Source organism: Protopterus annectens, chromosome 3.part1, assembly GCF_019279795.1.
Source record: "Protopterus annectens isolate FY-2018-M chromosome 3.part1, PAN1.0, whole genome shotgun sequence".
NCBI lineage: Eukaryota > Metazoa > Chordata > Ceratodontiformes > Protopteridae > Protopterus > Protopterus annectens.
Genome location: NC_056732.1, coordinates 1,339,829,636 through 1,339,845,211, shown reverse-complemented (window position 1 = coordinate 1,339,845,211; position 15,576 = coordinate 1,339,829,636). Strand labels below are relative to the sequence as shown.

Below are 15,576 nucleotides of genomic sequence, written 5' to 3'. Positions count from 1 at the left end.
TTTACAATCTACATACGTCCTCCAAACAAGCCACACTAATTCAGTATGCAGATGATTCTACTCTGATTTGCACAGCCCCATCTATTATCACCTTACAAAAATTGGACCAAGAATAATTCTCTGCTGTTTAAAGTTGGATCACCAAGATCCAACTCATTTTCAACCCCAACAAAACCAAGTTACTCCTGTTCACCCCTAACAAAACAAAATCTACTCCCTTAACTTTCTTCATCACATCCAGAAACTGCACTATCATTTCACCATCAACCCATACTAAACTCCTAGGGGTAGAAATAGATAATAACCTATCTTTTGATATTCATATATCACAATCCAGAAGGTTCATAAGAAAATGGGGACACTCTACAGACACACAAACTTTCTCACAGATAAAGCAAGACTCACCCTAGCTCAGACCCACCTTTTATCAACACTTACATATGCAGCACCAATCCTATCCCATATTAGAAAAACAGATCCAGACAAACTAGAATCATGTTATAATAAAATTGCCAAATTCGCCTCCAACTCTCCCTTTAGAACCCATCATTGCCAGGCACTAAAAGAAATTCAATGGCTAGAATTTCCTCACTTACTTGCCCACCAACAACACACCTGTGCCTTTAACATCATAAACTACCCAGAGAAAACTCCTGCACTAAAACAGCTGTTAACACATTATTCTACCAGTTGCGCTCCTCATATAAACGTCTCCTCAGTATTACAACTGCCAACAATACTGCTGGCTCCTCAGTATTACAACTGCCAACAATACTGCTGGCAAAGCTCTATACTCCCATACCATAGCCAAAAAATGGAATAACCTCCCCACTAATATAACCTCTACTGCAACAAACACACAATTAAAAAAAAATACTCAAAGCACATCTCAGGAAAACCTGGATCTGCCCATGTATTACATGACTGTCTCCTCTGACTTTCCTTCTCCTTTCTCTTTACTACTCAAGCTATAGGCTCTTACTTTCTCATAGATCTAAATTTTCTCCTTATAATCTGGATGCTAAGGTTATATTATTTTCCATCACTGTTCCTTAATAGAAGCAAAATGTAAAATGCAAATTGTATGTAACTGTTATTCAAAGACTAGCATTATCGCTGTCAGGTCACTTGTACTTTATATATAACTCTTTATCAAAAGTCTTGGTCCTTTACCAATCACAGTCAAATCATTGTGAACAATTATTTGTATGTGTATACATATAATTGACCTGTTTTACCTGTGTCATAACTACTTTACTATATGTTAATTGTGGGGCTTTTCTCCCTGGGCATCCACTGAAAATGGACCTGGTCCAGTTGGATTTTTCCCAGTTACTTTATTTTATTTAACATTTAAGTAATTGAATGGCATGAAATGTTACTTAAAACGGACTGAAAGACAGCAGTGTATGCATGTAATATCAATGCAGGGACAGGAGCTTTAGGAAGAAAGAGGTCTGCATGATGTAATTTTTTACAGACAAGCACTGCATTGTAGAATACCTAGCGGCAGAATAAACAATCAGGATCACTTCAACATGCTAGACCCCATGTGGTCAGACTCAGAAATTACTTATAAAAATATTTAAAAACCTGTACGTAGTCCCAGAGTTGTGTTAAGTTGTAGGAAACACCAAACCATAATGAAATAAACATGTTTTTGAGTCTAGTTATCCTTTAAAATTGAACAAGAAGAAAGAAAGAAAGAAAAAAGGAACGAAGGAACATCTTTTTATTTTAATATCCTTATTACACACAACAATAACAAAAAAGCTTTACTTTAAAGTCTGTAGTATATTTTCATGTTTTATAAAAATACTGTAAACAAATTTTATTTTACTTACACTTCTTTCCTTCCACTTTCCCTCTCCTTAGTCATTCCTCCAAACATTAATGACATGAAGTAGGACGTATTCTTTGGAGTCCCTTACAGATTTAATGAAGTAAAAACAGTACAATATTTCCAGGTTTGTCTTGTTTCACAAATGTAAAATTGATGATTTGTAATCCCACATTCATTCATTAATTTATGAGGTGGTGGTTTTCTTCCTACTGATCCCCATATTCAGTGTCTGGTTCATTTCCAATGTACTCCTGGTTCTTCTAGCTAACTCCCGTATTTTTTTGTCTCTCAGGCATTTTCCTTTGGAACATTGGAAAAGGTTTCAGTGGCATAGTATCTCTATGAGCTTCATTATCAGAAGAATAAGAAGCAGAATCCCCTTCTGTTTGATGGCTTACTTTTGTTGGACAAACATTTGTATTTCCTCCTTAGCATGTTCTGCATCAAAAATGACTTTGACCCTCCAGGAAAAAAATATTCTGAAGATAACTGGGTACTGCAGCTTGAATCTCATACCTGCTTCTTGACATTCCATGGTTGCTGGCATAAACGTACTATTTTTCTGCCTGGTTTACAGTGTATTAATATTTTTCCACAAACCCTCTACTGTCTCCAACTTTTTCCGCCACATGTTTGTCAGACTCAAATGTTTCTGCTGATAAGATTTCATATTTCTATTGAAGGTCTTGGCTACTTTCTAATTGCCAGGTTTGGAGCATACACATGATGTGCCCTTTCAATTAAGAACTCTTGCTTTGGAATGCAAGTTCAGTTGCTCATTTGTGCTTTCATAAAATTAATACAGTCTGCTCCTTCATGTTCCCTGGTACAACAAAAAATGTCAGGTTTTCCCTGCATGCTCTGTCCTCTAATTCTACCATTTTTTGAAACGTCTCTTCTTCAGCAGTCTCATACTGAGCAAGCCTTTTCTTAATTTCTACCTGTGATTTTTGCAGTTCTGTCAGCCCATCTAAATATCTGTTTAAAGCATCTTACATTTTTTCCAGCCTTTTGTTATTTGAGTTAATATACTCCAGTGTTTCGTTCATTTTAATCCGCTCTGAACACATTTGACTTATTTTTTTCCCTCTAGATTACTGGAAATCTTGTCTTGCACCAAAACTGGAACTCAAACTGCTTTTTGCTGAACAGCCGCAGGATTCTTCTCAGCCAATGTTTTCTCCTCACCTTTTGAGTGTTTTTCTTTCGGGTTCTCTGAATTTCTTCTTTGCTGGCATCCAGGCAGTGCGTTTATTAGCTAGTAACTGAAATTCAACCAAAAATATTAATTCACTGGCTCTGTTTCTGGGTTTCTGTTTTCACACTGGGAGAGCTGAAATTAAGATGTTATTCAGTGGGCAGCCACTTGGAAGCCACAGAACTAATCTTTCTTTTATGCCTAAAGTGGAAGCCAAAATTACTTTAAGCCAAATTGCCCATCTTCCTGTTTTCTTTCTTGAAACCAAAAATGAGTGAGATAGGATACTCCATACTTTGGATGCCCACAGACAACTTGGGTACTATCTTGACAGAACAAAATCTTTCAGATCTTTGGATCAGTTCATTTCTTATGAAGGTAAGAAGAAAGAACAACCTGTGTCAAAACAGACTGTTTCCAGTGATTGTATCATGCTATTAAATTTTGTTATTCTTACCACAACAAAACTATCCAGGCAGGACCAAAACTCACTCTGTTAGGGCCTTGGCTTCATCTATGGCTTTTTTGGAAAGGGTTGGATTCTAGAAGTATTTGAGAAACAGCAACTTGGTCAAGTGTGAAATACTTTTACAAACCATTACAAACTTGATTCCTTCTCTAGGTCTAGATCAGGCTTTGCTAAGACCATTCTTCAGGGGCTCCTGGATCATTGCACTTTGAATTTCTACTACTTCTGCATTTTATAGCATAGCCCAGATTCAGATTTGCTAACTCTAGACTGTTTGGTATCACTTGAGCATTAAAACCAGCTCTTCGCTGAGATACTGAAACATCTGAGGCATCCGTTGCTTCCAACTAACTATAAGTGCCTGTTTTTGCTCTTATGTTCCACTTTTAATTTTCTGTTTGCATTCTACTGTCTGTCTGAATAGTCTGAAATGTTTTTGCCACATTTTACTATATAATGTACTAGTTCAGCTGTAGCATAGCCCAGTTCCAGGTTTGCTGTTTCTGGGTCTATTTTGTAACTTCTGAATATCAAATTCAAGCCATCCTTGTTGGTGAAGGCCTTTCTGCAACCTTGTGAGAGGAGAGTGCTGTCTGGGTCACATCCAATCAAGGATGATTGGTCTAGAGCTCAGAGAGAGCATCTTTATTGGCTAGTTTAAGTTAAAAGGGGTATTTCTTATTTTATTTAACACCCCTCATTTGCACTTGTTTGTGTGTAGCGCACTTTCGTTGGTGGCTATAGATGCGAATGTTTTGCTTGTTAATTTTCCTTAGCACTTTGCTTGTGGTTCTCCAAAAGTTTTTTGTGGCCCTGCTGTACTGTCAGGTGGAACACTAAGCCTAGCCTCAGAGGTACCAACACACCTCTCACCCACTAGCCATTCCTAAGTGTGACCTCTTTTCCTGACCATATAAATTTACCTAACACTATGGACGGACAATTTCCCACAGTTTCTCCTGACACCTTGGTCGACATGGGTATCATGAGACAGTGTAGCAACTATCTGTTCACAGACAACCCTCTACTCCTGGTTCACACAAACTCAACATGTGAGAGATGCAGCTATATTAAGAACCTTGAATCCATGCTCTCTCAGACCAGTCATTACATATGACAATGAGCGGGTTGTCAGCATGCACACCTCACCTCCTACTCCATCCAAACACACATCACACATAACTACATATGCAGAGGTCCTCACCAGAAACATGCCTAAACACCAAAGACCTCCCAAACACAAGCACGCTACACATAATACTTCCTCTGCAGAACACAATACACATAATAGCTCATGCAACCAGTATCTCACCTGTCAAGCCCTTAAGGCAAAACACAAAATCAACAAACATATTAGTCATAGGTGATTCCATCGTGAGACAGCACAGATGTCCATCTCACCAGGCTGGATAAGGAAAAGGTCATGGTTAACTGTGTGTCAGGTGCTAGGATCCACCATATCACACATGCAATCAAGTCTCAACAACAAGTACTGTTATGACAGTGTCATAGTCCATGTTGGTGTGAACGACTTTAGACGTACCTCTATGTACTATATGAAGAGAGATCTGAATGGGCTCTGGAATTGTGCATCTTAGACAGGTATAGTTCTAGCCTTAAGCAGCATTTTACCTTCACCTAGGATGATGCCTCACTACAAATAGAAAATGATTGACTTCAATAATTGGCTTAGTTTCTGGTGTCATTCTAAGAGTATCCAGTATTTGTCAGCCTGGGCTGACATGATCGTCAGACCTCAATACTTTGCCAGAGATGGTGCTCATCTGTCACCCCTGGGATTTTGGCTACTGGCTATGGCTCTTGCCACCCCCACAGTGCCTTTTTAGTCAGTGTGTCAAGGACAAAATATCCCGACGTAAAAACTCCATCTAAAAACAACCTCAAGGTTATGCTGCTAAAAGCTAGGAGTCTTAATGTGAAATTGCACTAACTGGAAGCAGTCCTCCCCTTAGAAGACGCAGACATTTGTGCAGTCACAGAGACCTGGTTCAGGGCTGTGGAGAGCACCCCAGCCATACTGGGTTACACCTCCTTCCATACGTTCAGACCACAAACTGAAGGTGTGAAAACTAAAGGAGGGGGTGTATCAATATTCATTAAAGATAACTACACCTCCAGATTGGTTAAATAGTATGATCACCTGGAGATACTTCAGGTGCAGTTAACTGTTGATAGGACACCTATTCAAGTCATTGCCAGTTACAGGGCCTCCTGCATGAATCGGGACATCCACTCTGCTTATTTTGATCTACTTGAGTTTATTAAGATGCATCCGAATGCCATGGTTTTGGGTGACTTTAACTACCCATCCATTGACTGGGTAAATTACTTGTGCTCAGACTCACTTGCCCAAAGGTTCCTTGATTTTGTTAACTCCAGTTCCCTGGACCAGCTGGTTGACACCCCCCACAAGGGGTGCCAACATCCTGTATCTGGTGCATACCAATATTGGGGACCACTGTAGCACCCCCATTGTGAGGTCTTCCCTGGTGAGATCTGACCATAAATCCACAAATCAGTCTCATTCGAAGTAACTGTCACACCTGACCCCCCCCCCCCCCAACAGCAACTAAACTAAAAAACTTCTCCAAAGCAGATTATAACCTCTTACAGGATGGTATAAATAGCTTCACTAAACCTTCCAAATCAGATGGAACTGGCATCTAGGCCGAGTTGTACACCAGTGCGTTATACAAACACCTGTATAACTACATTGACTCAGATGTACCTGATAGGATGAAAACAAGCTCCAAGCTCCTCAAGGAAGAGGAAACCTGCCTGGTGGACGGCTGACATTAACAGGTTTTACAATAAGAGGAAGAAATTTCTGTCTAAGAGTAAGAGAGAGCGAGCTCTAAACTGGAAGCCCTCCCTTCTTAGCTAAAACAAGCAAGTCCTCCAAAGCAAACTACAAATCCAAATTAGTATCCTCAATTTAAGGACAACCATAAGCTGTTCTTTAGTTACATCTGCAACCTAAAAGGAAAGGCCAAGATTTGTGCCAAACTGGTAGTTAATGATACCACATATACTGAACCTGTGGACATGGCTAACCTGTTGGCCGACAGGGTCTGTATAACTTCACTCCCATATCAGCGCCACACACCCCATGACATCCCTACCACCTGCCCACCTACCTTGTACCTCTAAAGAGTAGGTTGTAAATGCCCTCTCTAAGGCCAAAAACACAGCATCTTTGAGACCTAATAACGTCCCGGGTTGCGTCCTACATGGGTAACAATAAGAATTAGCAACACCATAGGGTACTCTTTTTTTTCAGTCATAGTCTAAGCACCGGCTTCTTCCCATCTGAATGGAAAACGGCCACAGTTATTCCCAGGTGACCCTAGGAAGTGTATACCTGTTAGCCTGACTAGCCTTATCTGCAAGGCCATGGAGTGAGAGAATCATCGTGGATCTTATCAACAAAGATATACGTAGTCTCCAAACACTTGACCCTACTCAGTTTGGATTTGTCAAAGGGAGTTCATGCCTGTTAAACCTGGTGGACTTCTTCGAGACTGTCACCAAGGCCCTGGACAAGGGGAAATCTGTACATACAGCCTACCTAGACTTAGCCAAGGCTTTTGACATTATCCCCACTCAAGCATCCTTGTCAAACAAACTAACCCAGCTAGGTTTCAATGGGTCGCTAACTGGCTCCTTGGTTGATAGAAGACATATAGTCAGAATAGGGAAATCCACCTCCAACAGCAGACTTATAACCAGTGGTGTTCCACAGGGATCAGTTCAGGGACCTCTACGCTAGGCTTAAAACCTCAGCTTTGGCCGGCTAAGATCTAGCTGTATTCAACTGGATGTGTAAGAGAATTTAAGTACCTTTTATCTGCACTTTTTTCAAATAATACAGCATTTTAATTGATTTATTTGTGTTGCATTGAATATTAACTGAACTGGACGTTTTTTTTTTCAGTTAGTTCCCCACACACCCTCCCTGTTTCTGTTTTGGTGTTAATCTTGGTGGCTTTGAAACTGCCCACCCCTCTTGTAAATTTGTGTTTGGATACTCCTTCTGGGCCCATCTCATTTGCTCACTCAACTGAGTGCAGTGAGATCATATTCTGATTTCAAGCACTCCTACTGTGTACAAAGAGAGAATCCCGGGATAAGAAAAAAAAATGTTTTTTTAGTTTGTTTCCTGTAAGTGGTCTAGACTGTTTGTTTGTAGGCTTCTTATTCCCTAAGCATTTCTGTGTTGGAGGGAAGCCTTCTAGCTTAATTTTGTTTCTTAGAACTAGCCAGTTTTCTAGTTTCAGCACTCAAATCTGTTTCTTTGAACTCAGCATATGTTCAGAACTCGTAAGCACTAAATAAGCTGCAAATTACTACAACACTCAGATTTCCTCACTTGTATAGAGGAAAGCAGTTTTTAGTATTTAATAAATAAGCACCTATCCAGGCATGTCTAAGGGTCAGCTCCCGGTGATTTCTCCTGTCTACCTGATGAATCTGGACATCTTGGGGCAATGCAACAATTGCCTCATGTACACAGACAACCTTCTACTCCTACCACCCAACACTACAACCTGTGAGAGATGCACTTGTATAGCCAAACTGGAAGCAACGCTCTCTTCACCCAAGACTGGACTAGACAGTCAAGAGGAGAAGGTAAACACTTGCACCACACCACACTCATCACATAGTCCCTCAAAACCTACACCACCAAAATACACACATAGAAACACAAAACACACACCTACATTCGTGAAGGCTCTCAAAAACCTGCCCAAGCATCCGGGACCTCCAAAGCAGAAACACAAGCAAACTCCACCTCCCCAACACAACCCAAATAACACATAGCCCACAAACTCCGTGTGCCACTCATCCACAGCCCATAAATCATAACAACGTACCCAACACTCTAGTCATAGGTGACTCTATAGTCAGGCACACTGATCCACTCACCAGGCTAAACAAGGAGAAAGTTACTGTCAGGTGCCAGGATCCGCTACATAGCACACACACTCAGGTCACTCCACAACAAGTACAAATATGACACTGTCATTGTCCATGTTGGTGTGAATGACCTGAGATGTACCTCCCTGGACTACATGAAAAGAGACATGGAGGAGCTCTCCGATCTTGTAACCCAGGCAGGTATGACCCTAGCCCTGAGTAGCATCCTGCCATCACCCAGAATGATACTACAGTACAAGGACAAAATGATTGACTTCAACAATTGGCTAAGCTTCTGGTGTCATTCTAAGGGGGTCCAGTATTTGTCTGTCTGGGATGACATGATTGACAGACCACGATGCTTTGCCAGCGATGGCCTGCACCTGTCGCCCTTGGGATTCCGGATACTGGCTAAGGCTCTTGCCACCCCTATAGTGCCTTTTTTGGCAAGGTTCAAATGACAAATTCACCACCATAACAGGTACAAGCAAGCAAAATCTGAGGGTAATGCTACTCAATGCTAGAAGTTTAAACCTCAAAATGCACTCACTGGAGGCACTCCTTAAAATGGAGAACATCTGTGCAGTGACAGAGACCTGGTTCAAAGCTCCAGAGAGCACCCCTGCATTACCAGGCTATAATTCATACCACACGTTTCGGCCACCTAACCCGGAACGAAGCACTAAAGGTGGAGGTGTGTCCATATTCATTAAAGATATCCACAACTCCAGGCTAGTTGCACAGCATAATGCATTCGAGATTATCCAAGTGCAACTAACTCTGGGCAAGACTGCAATCCAAATTGCTGCTTGCTACAGACCCCCCACCATGCCCCAGGATTCCCACTCCTCATTTCTTGATACACTGGAAAGTATTAGGGTACAACCCAACACCCTAATAATGGGCAATTTCAACTATTCTACCATTAACTGGGAAAACTACTCGTGTACCAACTCGTTTACTCAACGTTTTCTGGAATTCATAAATTCCAACGCCTTGGATCAACTTATTCACATCCCCACCAGGGGCAGCAATATCCTAGACATGGTCATTACCAACATGGGCAAACGGTGTTCCACATCAGAGGTCAATTCCTCGTTGGTCAGATCCGACCACAAGCTAATCACCCTAGACATCCACATCCCGCCCCCACCCCCAATTAGGAAAACCACCGTAAAAAACTTCTCCAAAGCCAAGTTCACACTTCTTAAGACAGAAGTGGCAAACTTCATGACACCCATGCAGACTGACAATAGAAGTACGACTGCTGAATCCTACAGAAATGCACTTTATAAGCACTGACACGAGTGCATGGATCATGCTATCCCTAATAGAACCAAGATGCTATCCTCCAAAAAAAGGAAGACAATCTGGTGGTCCTCTGCCATAAACAAACTCTACAACAGAAGAAAGAAACTGTTGCAAAAAAGAGTAAAATCCCATGACTGAAGGAACTCCCTGGTCAACCTCAGTAAGAAGCTGAGATCCCTCATAAAATCTTCCAAAGATAGTTACGAAAACAAAATTGCCACCGACTCTAAGACAACCACAAAGCATTCTATAGCTATGTCTAGAATCTCAATGGCAACACTCTTATCTGCTCTGAGTTACAGCACATTGGCACTAAATATACAGAACCAAATGATATTGCCAACATCCTGGCAGATAGGTTCAGTGCTAACTTTACCCCCCTCTCACCCCCTAGAGGGCCCATCTCTATACCGGAAGAATGCAAAGTTCCTGTAATCACGGCTGCACAGGTAAAAAAACACACTCTCCAAAGCTAAAAACACAGTATCCATGGGACCTGACAATATCCTAGGCTGCGTTCTACACGGACTACAGAATGAACTGGCACCCTACCTAAGTACCATGTTCAATCTTAGCCTCACCTCAGGCTTTGTGCCCACTGAATGGTGCACAGCAACGGTTATCCCATTCCACAAAGGGAGAGCCATGACGGACCTCGGGAACTACCGCCCCATTAGCTTGACGTGCCTGGTCTGCAAGGCCATGGAATGTATCATCATGGAACTCGTAAACAAAGACATTGGTAATCTCCAAACTCTGGACCCTACCCAGTTCGGATTTGTAAAAGGCAGATCATGTCTCCTAAACCTGATTGACTTCTTTGAAGCAGTCACCAAAGCCATAGATGAGGGTAAAGTGGTTCACACAGCTTATCTAGATCTCGCCAAGGCTTTCAACACCATCCTCCACTCTGGAATTATAGATAAACTCACTAAACTAGGTATAAATCCCTATGTCACAAGATGGGTTGCCATCTGGCTCACGGACAGAACCCACACTGTGAAAGTAGCGGACTCCAAATCCGACTTCAGACCAGTGACAAGTGGAGTACCACAGGGTTCTGTCCTGGGTCCTCTCCTGTTTGGTATCTACTTCTCTGAAATACAGGCCAACACAGAAGGTCTTTGGCTAACAAAGTTTGCAGATGACTGCAAACTAGGAGCCATAATCGAAACTCCTAACGATGTGGACATAATACAAAAGGGCCTCACTGAGCCAGATATGTGGTGTCAAAGCCAAGGCCTGAAGCTCAATGCCAAAAAGTGTATTGTCATCCCCTTTGGTAAAAACTCTGTACCCATGAACTACCACGTAGCTGGTAGTCTACTTAACGCCGAAAATGTGATGAGACCTTGGGACACAGGTGGACAGTAGTCTCTCCTTTGATAATCACATCGCCACAGTGGTCAGGAAATCCTTCTAAGTGGCTCACCTCATCACAAAAGGTTTCTCATCCAGAAAAAAAAGAGGTCATTGTTCCCCTCTACTCATCACTCATTAGACCCATTATAGAGTACAACTCCCCTTTTGGTATGTACCTCACAAGACATCTACAACAACTGGAAAGGCCACAGAAATACCTCACAAAGAGGATTACTGGCCTCAAACAGATGCCCTACGCAGACAGTCTCAAAAAACTCCAGCTTTATTTCATCGCATATCGCCTACTCAGAGGTGATCTCTGCCTAACATACAAAGCTATGTCAAACCTAGAACTGTTGGACATGCTCCACTTAAAGAAATCCCAATCCCTCCGAGCTACACGCTCTAGGGACCTAAACCTTGTCACCACAATAAACAGAACATGCTGGAGGGATAGATTCCTGTCCCAGCGACTTCCCATACTCTGGAACAGACTACTTATTTATGTCAAACAGAGCTCCTCCTTAGCACTCTTCAAGAAAAATCTTGATTGGATGGGAAATGGGAAATTCACCCTGGGGATCACTTCTGTGGCTCTGCTCGACAGGGGCATAGGAAAATAATTTTCTTGGGTGGCGAAAGCCAGGGTACATTTTTGGCTAGGCTTATATAGGCCCTAGGACCAATAGCCAAGTACCTACCTATGAACCTGTTTGGAATCTATTTCTCCGAAGTACAAGCTAAAACTAAAGGTCTGTGGTTGATAAAGTTTGCTGATGATTGTAAACTGGGAGTGGTCATAGAATCTCTAAATGATGTCAACATTCTACAAGAGGGTCTTACATAAACAAATAATTGGTGCCAAAGTCATGGCCTTAAACTCATTGCAAAAATGTATTATCATACCTTTTGGTAAGAGCAATGTTCCTGCTAGCTACCACATCAATAGCAACACCCTAAGTACGCATTCAGTGGTGAGAGATCTGGGCACACAGGTTGACAGCAACCTTACCTTTGATCACCATGTCTCCACAGGGTTAAGAAGGGCATTCTGAATTGCTCATCTTATAAGTAAGGGCATTGCCACCAGAAAAAAAGAAATTATAATCTCCCTGTACTCTTCCCTCATCAGGCCAATAATTGAGTACAACGCCTCTTGGTATGTACATTTCCAAGCACCTGCAGCAATTGGCGAGACCACAAAGATTCCTCACAAGGTAAATTCAAGGTCTTCAGCATCTGTCCTATGTGGATCGTCTGAAATCACTGTAATTTTATTCTGTTTTATACAGACTACTCAGAGGCGATCTCTGCCTTTCATATAAGGCAATCTCTGACCATGCTGTATTGGAAATGCTGCATATCCGCAAGTGAAATGGTACACAAGTTACTCGCTCTAAAGACCTTAACCTGGGATGCGACAGTAATAGAACCTGCTGGAGGGCCAGATTTGAATCCCAAAGGTTACCACACCTTTGGAACTGACTCCCACTTCATGTCAAACAGAGCACCTCATGGGATAACTGTGAATTCACCCCTGGGGTTCCACCTGTGTCCCTCTTGGACAGGGGCAATAGGTGCTGATCGTGGAAAAAAGGATTGAACTTGGTTAGGCTTGTAAGGGCCCTAGGGCCATTAGCCTAGTAACTTCCTATGATTCCCCTTCCATCACCCAAATGTTGTAAGCTTGGGTAATCCACCTATATAGCTTAGGCTGCTCCAGGAGTACTCCCTTTGAACATAGCATAATTGTGTTAGTAAACTTACCATAATAGCCGATGCTTGAATGATCACTGCTGTTGAAACTGCTCACTCCCTCCACCCACTTAGATTTTTAGTATGCTGTTTAGCCAGGGTGTGGACAATTTATTTAAATTCTTACTCCTAGATATGTTTTCTCAGGACTCAGCCTCCCACTCTCAGTTGGCATGAAATCTCTAAAAGGCTTTGCGTCAAAAGTTGTCTTTTTAGACAGCTCAGCTTGAGCTGCTTAATGATTTTAGGCAAGGGAAGATACCCTGATGCTTTTGGAAAGCTGGCCAGCTGTTGTATACTTGGCAGGATATAACACATATAGCTTAGGCTGCAGCAGCTGTTATCATTCAAACATCTGCTGTTACGGTGAATGTAATGGCAGAACTGTACTTTGTTCTGAAATCCTTTTAATGTGGATGAAAGAGGGAAATAAATAATGTAATTTGTGATGTTGTCTTTGTTCTGGAATGTACTCTGACAACTCAACTTTTTATTTGGACTGACCCAAAGTAATGAAGAACGATCCCGTTTTTTATTTTTTTTTGTTTCTTTCTCTTTAAAGAAGCTGGGCCAAAAAAAAAGATTCTGCCTCTCCTAGTGCAGTATACTTAAGGTATGTCAAGTATATTAGCCAACCAGTGCTATTGCTAGTGAGGCCATCACTATATCACAGGCATTTCTTTCAAAGATGCTTCAGTAGATGATATTTGTGCAGTTGCTCAGGCGTTACTGAATACCATTCCAAGGCATTACATAGTGTTTAGGATCTCCAGGGCAAGGTCAGCATCTGGCTGTGCTGTAACTGTTGATTTGGCATAGTGGTATGTTGCTGTGACTGTATTGCATAAGGTCCTGGGTTCAAGACTTGGCAGTGAAATGCATGGTGGTAAAACAACATTACCGGGAATCACTCCAGTGGCTCTACTCGACAGAGGCACTGGGAGCTAAGGTCGGGTGGCACGATGCCAAGGTAATCCTATGGGCTAGGCTTGTAAAGGCTCAAGGGCCATTAGCCTAGTACCGGCCTATGAACCTAATCCAGGGTATTCTTTCCTGACAAGCCGCCCATTTTTGCTTGGGACTTGCCTAGACATGATGGAATTGAAACTCCCAATAACAGATATAAAATTATGCAGTTACTTTAATGATAAATCTATTGGCTATTTCATCTCCAACACTGCTCCTGCACACTGCCCCAGGGTCTATTTGATCCTGTCTTCCTATGGAGTAAAAACATTTTTCCTGGTTGCTATGACTTCTGAGATCTGGAGGGGGGGGGGCCTCTGGAGCATGGGATTGTGGGTAATATGAGGGTCCAAGGTAGCTTAGGATAGTTTTGAACCAAGTTAAGTGCTTGTTACTTTCAACTCTGACAACTCTATGACTAAAACTAATAACGCCGATCTTTCATTGTAACTAACTTTTCAGTTCTGTGCAGGCAGGATTCTTGCTAGCATTCTTGATGTAATATAGTGCTTTTCTGATTTTTTTTTTTTCCTTTAGTTATCTGGACAGACGTGTTGCTTGTAGTCAAGATATGCTGAAATGGCTTGCAGGTGAACATCTTAGGCATAGAGCTGAGACAGGAAGCATTTGTTTGTATATTATAGCAAGAATCTTTTTTGTTTGGTAGTTTAAGGCTTTCTTGGTAGTATGCTGCTTCCTGGAAGACTACATTACTCTATTGACTGTGTGTGAATAGGGCAAGTTGGCTACATTTAGGTGTTGGAAGTCTTTCTTCCAGTTTCAGAATTGCTGGGTCTGGATCATATAGTTATCAGTCCACAGTATGGACAAGGATCTCTTCAATTTCATCTGTTCACATTCCATGTTTTGGCTAATTGGATTGATTCTTTGTATAGAGTCACTGGTGTCACAGATACTTTATAACCAGAGCTGGAATATTGCTAGAATGCTGTCCTTAGGAAATCATTCCAGGTGTAGTAGATTTGCATACAATTTTAAACAGTTTTGCACCTTTAAGGTACCACGTTTCAGGGAGCAGGAGAAATGTTGATTTTTACCTTCAGATTTTACTATATAAAACGTGCTGCTGTAAATATGCAACATCTTGTTTATAACCGGTTTTATGTACATTTGTATATTAGAAGTTTTATACTCAATACATTTTATATCTTTTGTGTTTGCTACATCAGTGAGGATGAAGATGATGACGTGCTGTATATGGACTGCGATGATGAGATGGTACGGCAAAAAGGGTTTAAAAAGTTATGGAACAAATTAAAATGGACAAAAGAAGAGGTAAATAAACACTTTTCATAGAATTGTATTTGAATTTAGAATACACTTTTGTTATGATCGAATTATGAACTGTATCATTTGGTTTCCTGGATAACATAATGTGTTATAAACCTTAAATAGTTTTGGCCCTGTCCCAGTAGTCCATTCCCTTTGGGCTGAACTATATCCCATGCTGCACATTCATGTAGACAATTTAGAGCAAGAGGTCTTGGAGTTTTCTTGCTGTATTGAGAGGGATTTTTGTGATCGCCTTTCAGTTGCAGGTAGATGCAAGCTTATTCTTTTTTTTTATCTGTGTTTGCATACCTCATTCACCCTATCTGCTGAGGAGGTGGGAACACATATAATAGACAGATTAGAAGAGTTAAGCCGTTGTGCCCCCTCCCCCCCGAAAAGGCAGGCAGCCATCAACTTCTTTCTCTGTGGCTGGACATTTTT

At 41.5% G+C, this 15,576-nt stretch overlaps 1 protein-coding gene across 1 annotated transcript in view; it reads left to right on the top strand.

Annotated features, from left to right (window-relative positions):
* The window catches only part of MYBL1 (MYB proto-oncogene like 1), a 1,413,299-nt gene that overhangs the window by 117,880 nt on the left and 1,279,843 nt on the right, over nt 1–15,576 (top strand). The window contains exon 2 of the mRNA XM_044067371.1: nt 15,033–15,138. Coding sequence (XP_043923306.1) covers nt 15,033–15,138 — 106 coding nt within the window. The remainder of the gene's footprint in view (nt 1–15,032; nt 15,139–15,576) is intronic.